General features: G+C 39.5%; 2 protein-coding genes across 6 annotated transcripts in view; both read right to left on the bottom strand.

The window, feature by feature from the left end:
- Window positions 1-4,940, bottom strand: part of LOC106533588 (integral membrane protein GPR155) — a 9,067-nt gene extending 4,127 nt beyond the window's left edge. For 2 of the 5 annotated variants that reach the window (XM_014029943.1, XM_014029944.1), the window contains exons 1-10: window positions 4,807-4,940; window positions 4,176-4,338; window positions 3,942-4,089; window positions 3,732-3,861; window positions 3,485-3,663; window positions 3,246-3,398; window positions 3,092-3,159; window positions 1,619-1,790; window positions 621-776; window positions 327-410 (exon numbers count right to left, since the gene is read on the bottom strand). In XM_014029943.1, coding sequence (XP_013885397.1) covers window positions 327-410; window positions 621-776; window positions 1,619-1,790; window positions 3,092-3,159; window positions 3,246-3,398; window positions 3,485-3,663; window positions 3,732-3,861; window positions 3,942-4,089; window positions 4,176-4,333 — 1,248 coding nt within the window. In that variant the 5' untranslated portion in view covers window positions 4,334-4,338; window positions 4,807-4,940. Of the gene's footprint in view, window positions 1-326; window positions 411-620; window positions 777-1,618; window positions 1,791-3,091; window positions 3,160-3,245; window positions 3,399-3,484; window positions 3,664-3,731; window positions 3,862-3,941; window positions 4,090-4,175; window positions 4,373-4,806 lie in introns of all 5 variants that reach the window. The other 3 variants (XM_014029941.1, XM_014029940.1, XM_014029942.1) reach the window with 3 other exon arrangements.
- Window positions 4,941-5,410: 470 nt separating this feature from the next.
- On the bottom strand, window positions 5,411-11,453 carry LOC106533587 (WAS/WASL-interacting protein family member 1; the record flags this gene model as incomplete). Its single annotated transcript, XM_014029939.1, is given in 7 exon segments — window positions 5,411-6,903; window positions 7,173-7,286; window positions 8,367-8,585; window positions 8,753-8,853; window positions 9,593-10,313; window positions 10,397-10,540; window positions 11,324-11,453. Coding segments are annotated over 7 exon segments (1,482 nt in total), but the record flags the coding sequence as incomplete, so codon positions are not given.
- Between the last annotated feature and the right edge of the window lie 153 nt (window positions 11,454-11,606).

The following is an 11,606-nucleotide window of genomic DNA, read 5'->3' as shown; positions in this document are numbered from 1 at the left end:
CCTCTAGTAATATATTTACTGAGAAAATGTTGACGTGTTCAATACTTATTTTACCCGCTGTATATAGCTGTTATACATGATTGTTGGATGAAATGAACATAATTAACAATAATAGTAATTTATTGTAAAAAATACAAACAAATTGTGTCAGATTCAGTTGGGCTCGCTGTGAAACAAATTGTTTTTTAATGGCTGTGAGGCATCGCCCTATATGGTCACCATGTTTACATGCTYTCACAGATGCTAACAGTGGATGGGATAGGCAGGACTTACTCTAGTGGTATTGTATAAAACTTTTGACTGGAACATATAAAAAAAAAACTGACCTGAGCCAGGAAAAGATTTAACACAAARAGGTGAGGAAGTCGGTTGAATTTTTTGCTGAGCAGCATCACACCTATGGTCCACACCTGACAGGCACACAACCAAAAATCATTTCAGCCATTTCCTGTTCTAACAGCCACTTTCATACCACCAAAAATACTTCTCAGCCTTTTCTTTTCTTCTAACTTACATATTTGTTTCCTTTTTTTTTCTCCTAACGAGTGCTTTTAAAAATCATCACTGTGGGAATTTAAAAGCATTAGGATGAATCTATACCAGGCAACAAAAGCACTCACCAGTCCTATGAGGCTGATAATGCTGATGTTAAAGCTAACGTTTTCCAGCTCCGTCACCAGGGGGGTTGGGTCCATTAAAGGGATTGTCAACAACCAAGCCGATACGTACACGATTGGTGCAGACAGGAAGGTGCTGATTACCATCCCTGAAGTCAACTGATATAAAAAAAATAAAATAAAATGAGCATTTTCCATCACTTTGACAGTGTCTGAATTCAAAATTGTGAGATATTATGTCTGTTAGCAAAATATCTCATCTKRCACTAGACAAATTTGACACGCTTCCAGGAAGTAATTATTGGTTGGACATCTACAACTGATTAACTTTTGAATTCAATCAAGTTTTCAACATGGCCACCACAGCTAATCGACAAAAAATAAATAAATAAATAAAAATGTTTACAACTCATTTCATTTCACAGCTGTTTAGCTAAAATTTGGTATGGTTGTAGCTGAGACTGATACACATCTCGTACTCTGAGTTGCATGAGATCACACAGCTGTTTTTGAGGTTTGATCAAAACAGAAATATTTCTGTTTTTGTTCTACAGAAGATGATGCGGTGGGCAATACGCATTTAAATTTTGACAATTCCTTCATTGAATAGATATTCAGGTTCGATATTAGGAAAACTTTAAATAAGATTGAAAATGTAGGAGGATGCATCCTTAAAGTTAATATAAATAATGAAATAGATGTTAATTCACTGCAACTGCTTTAAGTAGAAAAATGTGACTGAGTAGTGTTGAAACATGTAGGGGGAGGCAGTGAATGGAGTTTTGTAAATGCYGCTAAAGCAGAAAACTTTAATCTTTGTTCTGCATTTGTGTGCGTGTCATGTAAGCAGGTCAATAGAAGAGCATGGTTTTMGTTTAAAAGATGAAAGCTTCAAACAAAGAAGACAGAAGGGGAGTCCTTTTTTAGTATTTGATGCAAGTTTTTTTCATTTTCAGTGTTTCCGTAATAATGGTGTTCATAAATAATAGATAGGAACTTACCACCTCTAACTCCATGTTATAGTGCGCAGCATAAATGGCCACACTAGGCGCAGTTGGGAAGACTCCATAGAGAAAAGCAAAGTTGGACAAACTCGTGTGGTTGGAGCTCGTGCTGTTTACTCCAATATCCAGAATATCCACCATGTCTTTGCAGACCAATGGCATAACCAGGCTGAAAAAAAAACAGGATCAATAAAATAGGAACACATAAAGTAGTAGTTACATAAAGAAATTAGTTATATTAGATCCAGTCTAAGATCTAAAATGCCAAATATGTCAAATTGTGTGGCCTGGTTTTGGATGTCTATGAATAAATCAAAGTAAATGAATAAGTTGTAAAAGGTAATTTATTTTCAAACATTATAAGACTTGATATAGAATAGAATAGAATAGAATAGAATAGAATAGAATAGAATAGAATAGAATAGAATAGACTTGTGGTTCCTCGAGTTTCTAAAAGTAGAATAGGAGGCAGAGCTTTCAGTTATCAAGCTCCTCTCTTGTGGAATCAACTTCCAGTTTCTGTCCATGAAACTGACACTCTCTACTTTTAAGATTAGACTGAAGGTTTTCCTTTTTCATAAATCATATAGTTAGACTTGGGTTTCCAGAGTTGTTCTTCATTTCTGCTGCTATAGACTTAGACTGCTGGAGCACAAACTGAGCACATTTCCTCACTCTGCTGTTGTCTTTAGTCTCTATTCTCTACATGTTTATTGTTAATATTTTTATCATGTTTTTTATGTCTTCCAGAAGAAGGTGCACCTGGACCAGTCCCGGACCAGTTCTTCTGCATTTGTCTGTGTCTCTTTCCTGTCCCTCAACCAGCCGGTCGAGGCAGATGGCCGCCTGTCCTGAGCCTGATTCTGCTGGAGGTTTCTTCCTGATTAGCAGGGAGTTTTTCCTCTCCACCGTTTGCTCAGGATGGGAGACTGTGATGAAGTGATTCACCGCAGCCTGCTGGTTTCTTCTTTAGATTATTCTTTTTATGTACAGTGTCCTGAGACAAAGTATGTTGTGACCTGGCGCTATATAAATAAACTTGAACTTGAATAGAATAGACTTTATTGTCCCCTATGGGAAATTTGRTTTGGGCAAGTGTTAATTGTAAATAAAAAATGTAAAAAAAACACACAATGAGAAAAAACTCTAGCTCAAAAACAACATCAATCAACAACACAACAAGGGGACAATTTAAGGTATTAGCTGCAAAARGCAACCTGGAAAGTGCTAATGTGTCTGCTCAACAGCCTGGTTGAAACTGGAACAAGACAGTTTCAGTCTGTTGGTCTCACACCTGTGTCTCCTCCCTGATGGCAACATTTCATATTCAGAGAATAGTGGGTGTTTACGTCACAGCTTGTTCATATATGATCTGTAAGGTTGGCTGTATGAGTTGAAATGATAAGACCTGACTGACTATAATTTTTATCCTCTATCCATCACGGATTGCTCCATTCGAGTTGTACTTACAGTTTGGCTGTGATGAGGAGTATCAAAGCAACTCCAGTGTCTCTGGTTAGCTTTCTAAGCTGACCCACCTGAAACATCAGACAGCTAACTTCACAAACGTGTAWTTCTTTTTGTGCTATGGGCATGTAGTAAAAACAAACTCCCCACAACTCACCATAGTGAGGCCCAGGTAAAACAATGCAGCCCCTCCGAACGAGTTGGCTAAACCATCTATAAACTCTGACAGGATGGCAGGAATCTGCTGGCTCAGGGCAAAGTGGGAGATGATGCCCACTATCACCATGAAGACTATTGGATTTTTCAACACCTTGAGAGGTGAGTTCGAGGGTTAGGAGCAAAACAAAAACTGTAGTTGCCGAAAGCAGCAGGAAGAGCCGCGTTGATGAGAAATACCTGTAGGACTACAACTCCCAGGATGCAAAGACTGCTGCGCTGTGGGTGGCTGGCCTGCCTCCACCTTTGCACCTCACAAAGAGCAAAGCCGATGGGATTGAGAAGCATGAGGGAAACGGGGGCCACTAGGTAAACATACTGGAGGTATTCCGGATACGTGCTTCGATACAAAGCATCGACTGGAAGAACCAGAAACAAAACTTAATAAACTCCCCTCTTTTGAAATTCAAGGTTGTGTTTGTCTTACCTATCGGGTATCCTAAGGCAAAGTCGTTACTCTGAGTAGCAAAAATGGCATACAGACCAGCCTTGCTGTATCTGCAGTCTGGACTGGCCACCATCAGCGTCAGCACACATACCAGCACAAACACTGTAACCTGCACACAACATCAGATCATAGCGGTCAGGTTGGGTTTATTTGCTTTAACCTGAGTTAGACGGGGGTTTTTTCTCAAACCTTTGCCACCAGTACGCTCCAGAGGAACGCCCATATGACGTCCCCGAAGTCCAACAGCACCATGTTTTTAAAGAGCAGAGCTGGAAGAGCAAACTTTGAGACAAAGTTCCCCAAACCCTTAGCCTGGTTCTCTGTGATGATGTCAGCCCTACGAATGCAAAAAAGGAAGACACGAGGTTAGCGCTCAAAGTGGAATCACGCACACGTATGCTGTTCTCTCTCACACACACCTACCTGCCAGCTATATAACCACAGAGGATGATGCCAAAGCATTTGAGAAGAGCTGGGAACAGCTTGTCTATGGACATGTGGGGCACCACAGCAGAGCCAGCCGGGGTGTTGTGGGAGATGTTCTTCCCATGGATCAAAACATAGTTGTTAGTGGTCTCCATGTCGGCTGAAGGATCAGATTTAAAGTGGTCAGGTGATGACTGYGAAATTAATCACAATAAATATGATGAATACATATGCAAAATAAAATAAAATGAGAAGTACAGAAGACTCAAAGCAWCATGCAGTGAATAATGTTTATGCTTTGATTGACAGAATATTTTAACATGTATGAAAGAGATGGCGAGGTCATGATGAGTACCCAAAATGTCTAACTACGCCCCTGTTAAAGGAAGCTAGCTTGGTGCTTTATCCAAAAACAGYTTATTTCGACCATATAGTGACACTYTACAAAACTACAACTGCTAAGTCACTTCCATAACAAAGCAAACCTCTTCTAGCTACGCTCTCCATCACCAGCAGGTACCGTTAGCGGTAATACCTCCTACATGCTAAAAACAATGGGGCGCCGTAAGGCCTCCAAACCTCGCACAGTTGTACTTTTGAATGGTTATTTAACAGTTGAATCCATTACCTTTATCTTAGACGAGAAATTATAACAAGAAATTCATAATTCGTCCGATTTGCGTGGTTTCTAAGCCCTTGTTTTTTCTTCCTTTTTTTTTTTTCTTTTGGCCGAGCTGACAGCTGCAGAGAAAGGACACGCCCCCGAGCATTGACTGGCAGGCATGTCAGCCAATCAGCGCTGAGAAAAGACCCGCTGGCTTCTGTGATTGGATCAACAGAGTGRAGCATAAATGTGGAGGAACAATTAAATGAAAAAAGCCACAAAGCATATCCAAGAGCTCGAATTTCGATAAACTTGTAAGGAAAGATGAGGAAATTTAACGTTAATGTTAGGGGTTTGAACCTGCGCATAGAAATTCTAGATTTCACTACATTGTTTTACCTAAATTCACTATTTTTTACATGGTTCAAAGTCCATACAAAACCCCATTAGCTCAGCAAAAGTATACCTTCTATATTTTTAAAACAAAAAAAACTCACAGAGGACCACAACACAACTGCAATATTACTAATAGAACAATTAAATATTTTTGTCTTAATGCTTAATTAAAAATACAATTAAAAAAGCATTAGCTGATCAAAAAATAAAATAAATCAAAAATGATCATGTATTGAACATAACACGTTTTATTTTTATTCATTGTTTTTATTGCACAAATATGTAAATGATTCATATGGTTTGTGATAATACAAAAACAAGTTACTCCATTTATTTCACGACACTACAATTTCGTATCACAAGTCCATTGTTCAGGAAGATGTATGTTATGTCCAATAAAAGCACTTCATTTCCACCCTTTTATCTCCAATAAAACATCTTAAATCATGCAAATAACTTTAAGTATGCATGATTTGTCTTAACATAAAGTTTTTACATTTGCAAATGACAAAAATGCTAAATAAAAATAAAAAACATACAAAGCTGAAATTAATAGCACACATAATACTGCAAAGATAACTTATCCTTCCGTATCCTTTGATTAGATCATACAAATACGCAAACAGGTCTTTTTATTGCAAGTCGAGCGCTTTAAAAACAACAGCAACACAAGAATCAACTTGATTGCACACTCCTGTGGCTACAACCCTCAATGATGACCTTAAAAACATCTGAAATCATATATTAAACACTTCCTCACAAAACCTGTATCTACCAACTAAAAACGTACCGTTCAGTGGTTCCAGCAGACAAAAATAATAAATGTTAAGAAAATTGACATTCACACTGTGAAGGCACATGAGGCAAACACCACCGTTTCCCTGATGTTTTATGCTGAGGAGTCTGGACGTTGGGCTCATTTAAAGTTTGGTTCAAAACTGTCTTTGTACTGTTGCTATACTGTATTATTACCCTTAAGGTTCAGGAGATAAGTGCTTTCCATCTTACATTTTCAATAAAATTGTTCAACAAAAAATAAAAAAATAAAAGGCAGAAGCTCAAAAGTCTAACAAAAAATAATCCCCCTAACTCTTAATCAACTCAAGATAGAATCAGAACGGAAAAGGCAAAGTATTGTAAAAATATCAGAAAAGGCACTTTGCAACTTCTGAATGAAGAAGTTGCATGAAAAGCCCTGTGATGTTGCTTCACTAAGTGTCTAATAAATTTATTGCCATAAGATGATTTAGTTTTTTCCCCTTAAAGGACTTAGCTGGTGGAGTAATGAGATATTTAACCTTTTGATGTGTAGAGAATAAAGTAAAATCCATGTGCATTACTAATTGGAGCAACAAAGTCCATCCCAATACATCCACTAGAAACAAAATGGTTGTAAACTTTTTTTTTTTACTTGTTCACTCCAGAACACAGTGTACTAGAGTGTAAACAATTTTTGGTCATTTTCACATCAGTTTTCTGCTGCTACAAAAGGCACAAGACATGAACTCTACATTGAGTTGGTGATTTTATTTGGTCGACTGCACATCAGTTCCATTTTCACGCTGCAGTCCTTACACGATCGCCGGGTCAAAAGCATAATGAGCGTAAGAGGAAAAGAAATAAAACAAAGGAGGGTGGTAGGTCCAAGTGTTAAAATGGCTGCTATTTTCCTTCACCTGGGTATAGGAGGAAGAGGAGGAGCACCTCTCTCCTTTTTACCTGGACCTGAAAAAAACAGAGACAATTTAGTTTTTGTAAAAAAAAAAAAAAAAAAAAAAAAAAAAAAAAAAACATTCCCCCACCAGGTGGCGCTATGTCATGACTTATTTCTCTTCTGGTGATAGTCAACTAAAATTTGACTTTGGTGACTCAACAGTTTATTGAAAAAGAAGATGATTTAGATGAGAACTGAAAGCTTCTCTCCATTTTTATAGTTCCTGAAAAACAATTTTGGAGTTATGACATATATGTTTTGTACAGAACTTGATTCTCACCTTTGCCTTCCGATTTGGTGATCTTGCTGGGGTAGGTCTTTGTGAAAGGCACGTAGGGCTCAGGTGGTGGAAGGTCTGACACAGGGTGAAAAGTGAACCGATACTCCCACTCATCTGTCCAAAGAAACAAATCAATCTTTGAGTGGTTTTGTCCTTGTCGAGCTGACTAATAAAACTGTATATGATAAAAATATAGGCGTTGAGGAAATGTGATTAAAAATTGTTTTTATTTAAAGCAGCGCTTGCAGGGCCTCTCTGTAACTTCCTGTTCCTGCTGCCTTCTAAATAAAACTTACCTCCTTGGGTTAGAGAATAAAAAAAATAACAGGTCGCTGGGTTTCTCGGATTTGGCTGAAGCATGTGGTAAAAGCAACACTGAAAGGCGATGGGAATCTCCAGCAAAGAATATCAGAGTGCAGCAGTAAAAACACAGCCTGAGCTGACATCATATGTCTGTGTTGGTCACTATGAATGGGAAAATTATGCTAATTAGATTAMAAGTATTTCATCATTGGTCAATATATATCTGCAGACAACAGAAGTTGACCTAAAGTTTGGTGTGATAGTAGCTGAGAAAGATTCCTAATACTGAGGGCTAACAGATTATGCAAGAATATGGTTTCAAATTCCTCTAAAACTGTTTGAAAACTTCCAGAAGATGGCTGTCACAGCCAGCTGACCACAAAAAATATACTAATGCAGTCAATTTTACTGACATTAAACTAAAATTGTGTTTATTTACTTCACTTGCTTGTTATTGAGCAAGACTGTAACTTTAGCCTTACTGTTGGATTCAACCCTGTCTGTTAGGAAAATATCCCATGAACCACTGAACACCTTTTAATGAAACACTCAAAGTAATCACTGAATCACCTACTTGGCTCAACTTTTGGAATAAACACAATTCACAAAAATGGCTTCAACTACAACAACTTTACAGATATTGAGCTAAAGTCTGATGTGGTAGTAGCTGAGAATCATTATAACACATTCTGAGGTTGACAATATTGCATTAGATTGCACATAATACTGCATTTTAAAGCTTTAACAACTTTTTCATTTCCTAATAAAAGATGATTATAGTCTAAAATAAAAAGTAAAAATTGATCTGCATTCCTTAAGAGAATGCTACACCCCAAACCCCCACCTTAGAGTAGACTCAGATCATGCTGCTGCACTAAAGGATTTACAAACCTTGTATCTGGTTGTGATGAGAGTTTTGGAAACCGTTCCCCATGGGTGGAGGAGGTGGAGCTCCTCCTGTCGCCGGTCTGTCTGGGGGCAGGGGAGGTCTACCTCCAGGCCCGCCACGAGGTGGTTCTGGACCCGGCCGACCAACAGGAGAGGACGCTGGCGATGACCTGATGCTGCCGCTCATGCTACGACCTGAAGGTGGCGGTGGAGGAAGAGGGCCTGTGGAAGTACAAGATGATGAGAAACGTGGACGTTATTTCATGAAACTAAACTGTTTCTATTCTTCCCTAAGTGTGTTCTACTCTGACTGCAATTAAGTGCCAAGTACCATTTATCTAATGTTTTTCTAATGTAAAAAAAAAAAATAATAAAGTAAGACCACTTACCCGAGCGCGGTGATGACTGGTTTCTTCCAATTGATGGTGGTCTCTCATTTGGTGGAGGAGGGAGAGGTCCTGACCGAGCAGGTGGGGGTGCTGGAGCAAGGCTGATGAAGATAAACTGAATTTTAATCTCTACTGCAAAAAATGTCCATCTAACAAAGTTTTATTATCTCATATCCAGCCAAGTATTTTTGATCTTGTTTTGAGAACAATATACTGAGAAAGAGCAGAATGTGTTAGATTATTAATCTCGTTAGCCTAGAAATTTTCTTAATTTCAAGAAGTCTTACCAAGTGTAATTGTCTTACCGCAGTGACAGATTATTTCCTTTAATTTAGATTTAGATTATAATTTAGTATTTTTAACTTGTTTCTTGATGGCTAATTTTTGAAGTGCGTTTTTGCATTAAAAAACAGATTCTAAACAAAAACCAAGAAGTTATAATAAACTATAATACAAATCAGCTACAACATAAATGTTAACGTAGACACCGATGTGTTCTTATCAATCTCAAAAAATGCAAAAGAAAAGAAAAGAAAATCTCTCAGTTACTGGAGTCCATATTCAGTGTTGTCAAGTTTGGACTACAGCTAGGTGGTGCATCCAATAAGGCAAATTAGAAAAGATGTTGAAACAGGAAGAAAAAACAATCCATTTTGCATATGGAGTACAAAGTTTACAAAGCTGGGTTGCTCTCTTCTGGAAGCCACATGAAGTTTGCATAATTTTTGTATCGCAGCTGTAAGATTTGAATCGATGCAAACATTGATTCAGGCATGAAAGTAGATTTTTACAATGTTCTCACAATCTGAGTGTTATTAGTTGGGCAAGTTTCAGCTGTACCTGTGGAGGGAGCTGTTCCTTTGGGGTAGACAAGGTGTGCTTTGGTCCTCCCCTCCACCTGGGCTTGGCGGGATGGGAGGTGGGCCTGGTCGTCCAGGAGGGAGAGGAGGCGCACCGCCGCCAGCTGCAGGACGACTGGATGAGGAGGACGAGGGAGGTTTGGAGTTGAAAGARGGAGGAGGCGGGGGCATGTCGCGGGGCATCGACGGCCGATGGCCTCCCGCTGGGGCAGGAGGTGGAGGTGGTCGGTCGTCGGGAAGTGGAGGTCTCCCTCCTGGAGAAGGAGGCAAGGGAGGTCTGCAGCTGTTTGGGGGTGGAGGAGGGGGCGCGGAGAAGCCTGTGCGGGAGCCCGCTGAAGAGCCTCCTGGTGGGGGAGGGAGAGCTCCGTGTCTCCCTGGCGGAACACTAGGTGGTGGAGGCGCACAAGCAGGGCTGGGCCTGGGTCCTGAAGGGAGTGAGGGTGGCGGTGGGCCTGCCCGAGGCTGGAAGTTCTGGGATGGTCTAGGCGTGTTGGGTACAGGAGGAAGGGGTCCTCCTGGAGTGTCCTGCCTGGAGGAGACATTAGGACGACCTTTAGGAAGATCAGGTGCTCCGCCACGAGAAGCTGCAGGGACACCTGGGAGCCTTGGTGGTCCAGAGGGACCACTACCACCACCAAAAGGGCTGGGTCCACTAGAACGGGGTCCTGGTGGGAGAATAGGTCCACGAGTGGGTCCTGAGTCTGGGAAAGGAAAACAAATTAATTAAAAGGTTTTATTAAATGTCTCTATTATTTTTGTCATTTWTTTTATTTATTTATTTTACCATTCTCTCGGTTTCCTGCGGACCTCAGTTTTGGCATCCCTCCTGCAAATAGACCTCCTAAACCAGCAGGAGCCCCACCACCAAAACCACCACCTCCTCCTCCTCCTCCACCGCCGCCACCACCTCCTCCTCCTCCTTTTGGTTCTGAGGGGAAAGAAAACAAACTATCTTAATCCCTTAAGTCCCATTAGTCCTTTAATAAACTTTCCATTGATAACTCATCACTTAAAAATATATAATCTGATCAATAAAGCAAAGAAAGTCTCTGAGGAATAAAATAAGTGTGTGGGAAAAWTTTWATTCAGTAGTTTAAAAACCAAACGTGGGAATTCACTTTTAAATTAACTTAATTGTACCCAATATTGCTGTGCAGATCATTGAGGTTTTCAGGTGAGTATTTATGCACAGCTTTACAGTATATGGATCCCATTACTGCACATATATCACACTGAAATCTGGATTCTGTCACGGTCATACAACATTGATTCTTTTATTTATTTTTTCAGTTGTCGTATTGTAGACATGTTGCTGTATTCAGTATCAGTGTTTCATTTCATGACCAAGTTCAGGCCAAGCTTTGGTAAACAGAGGCYTTCATAGTTAGCTCAATGACTGCAAAGTTCCCAAATCCTCTGGCTGCAAAACAAGCCCAAATCAGTCTTGGACCTCTATGCTAACCGTTGCCTGTGCTAATATGCTGTTCTGTTTTCTCACAATATGAGAAGCTGTGCATTATAGCCAAACATCTACAAAATAAAAATAAAAATCCTGAACAAGCTTAACGCAATTACAAACTCTTTGACTTTACTGAACATGAGTGTTTCCAATGTTATCTTAGGATTTTAAACCCAGTAGCACAAACATATTATGACCAACTTAAAAAYATTTAGCTTTTTTTAAGAGGAACTTGCTCAGGCACAGACTTACTGTCCAAAGAAGGCCCACTGCGGTCATTTGTAACAGTTTTTTTTAGCCTGGTGCCTTTGCTAATATCTGATAGAAGAGCATTCCTTCCTTGTTGCTCCGAACGGTTCAGATTTGGCTTCTCTGTGTTTGCCTGAAACACAAGCACAAAGCAGCACGTTTGTTTTAATATGCATTAAAAATAAGTTTCAGTATTTAAGTTATTAGAGTGTTGACACTGTGCACACTTTATTTCCATCCAGAAATGCAATTCTCTCTCTTTATATTTTTTCTATTGAATTCAAAA

This window comes from Austrofundulus limnaeus, unplaced genomic scaffold, assembly GCF_001266775.1.
Source record: "Austrofundulus limnaeus strain Quisiro unplaced genomic scaffold, Austrofundulus_limnaeus-1.0 Scaffold977, whole genome shotgun sequence".
NCBI lineage: Eukaryota > Metazoa > Chordata > Actinopteri > Cyprinodontiformes > Rivulidae > Austrofundulus > Austrofundulus limnaeus.
This window is presented reverse-complemented; position numbering and strand designations above follow the sequence as displayed.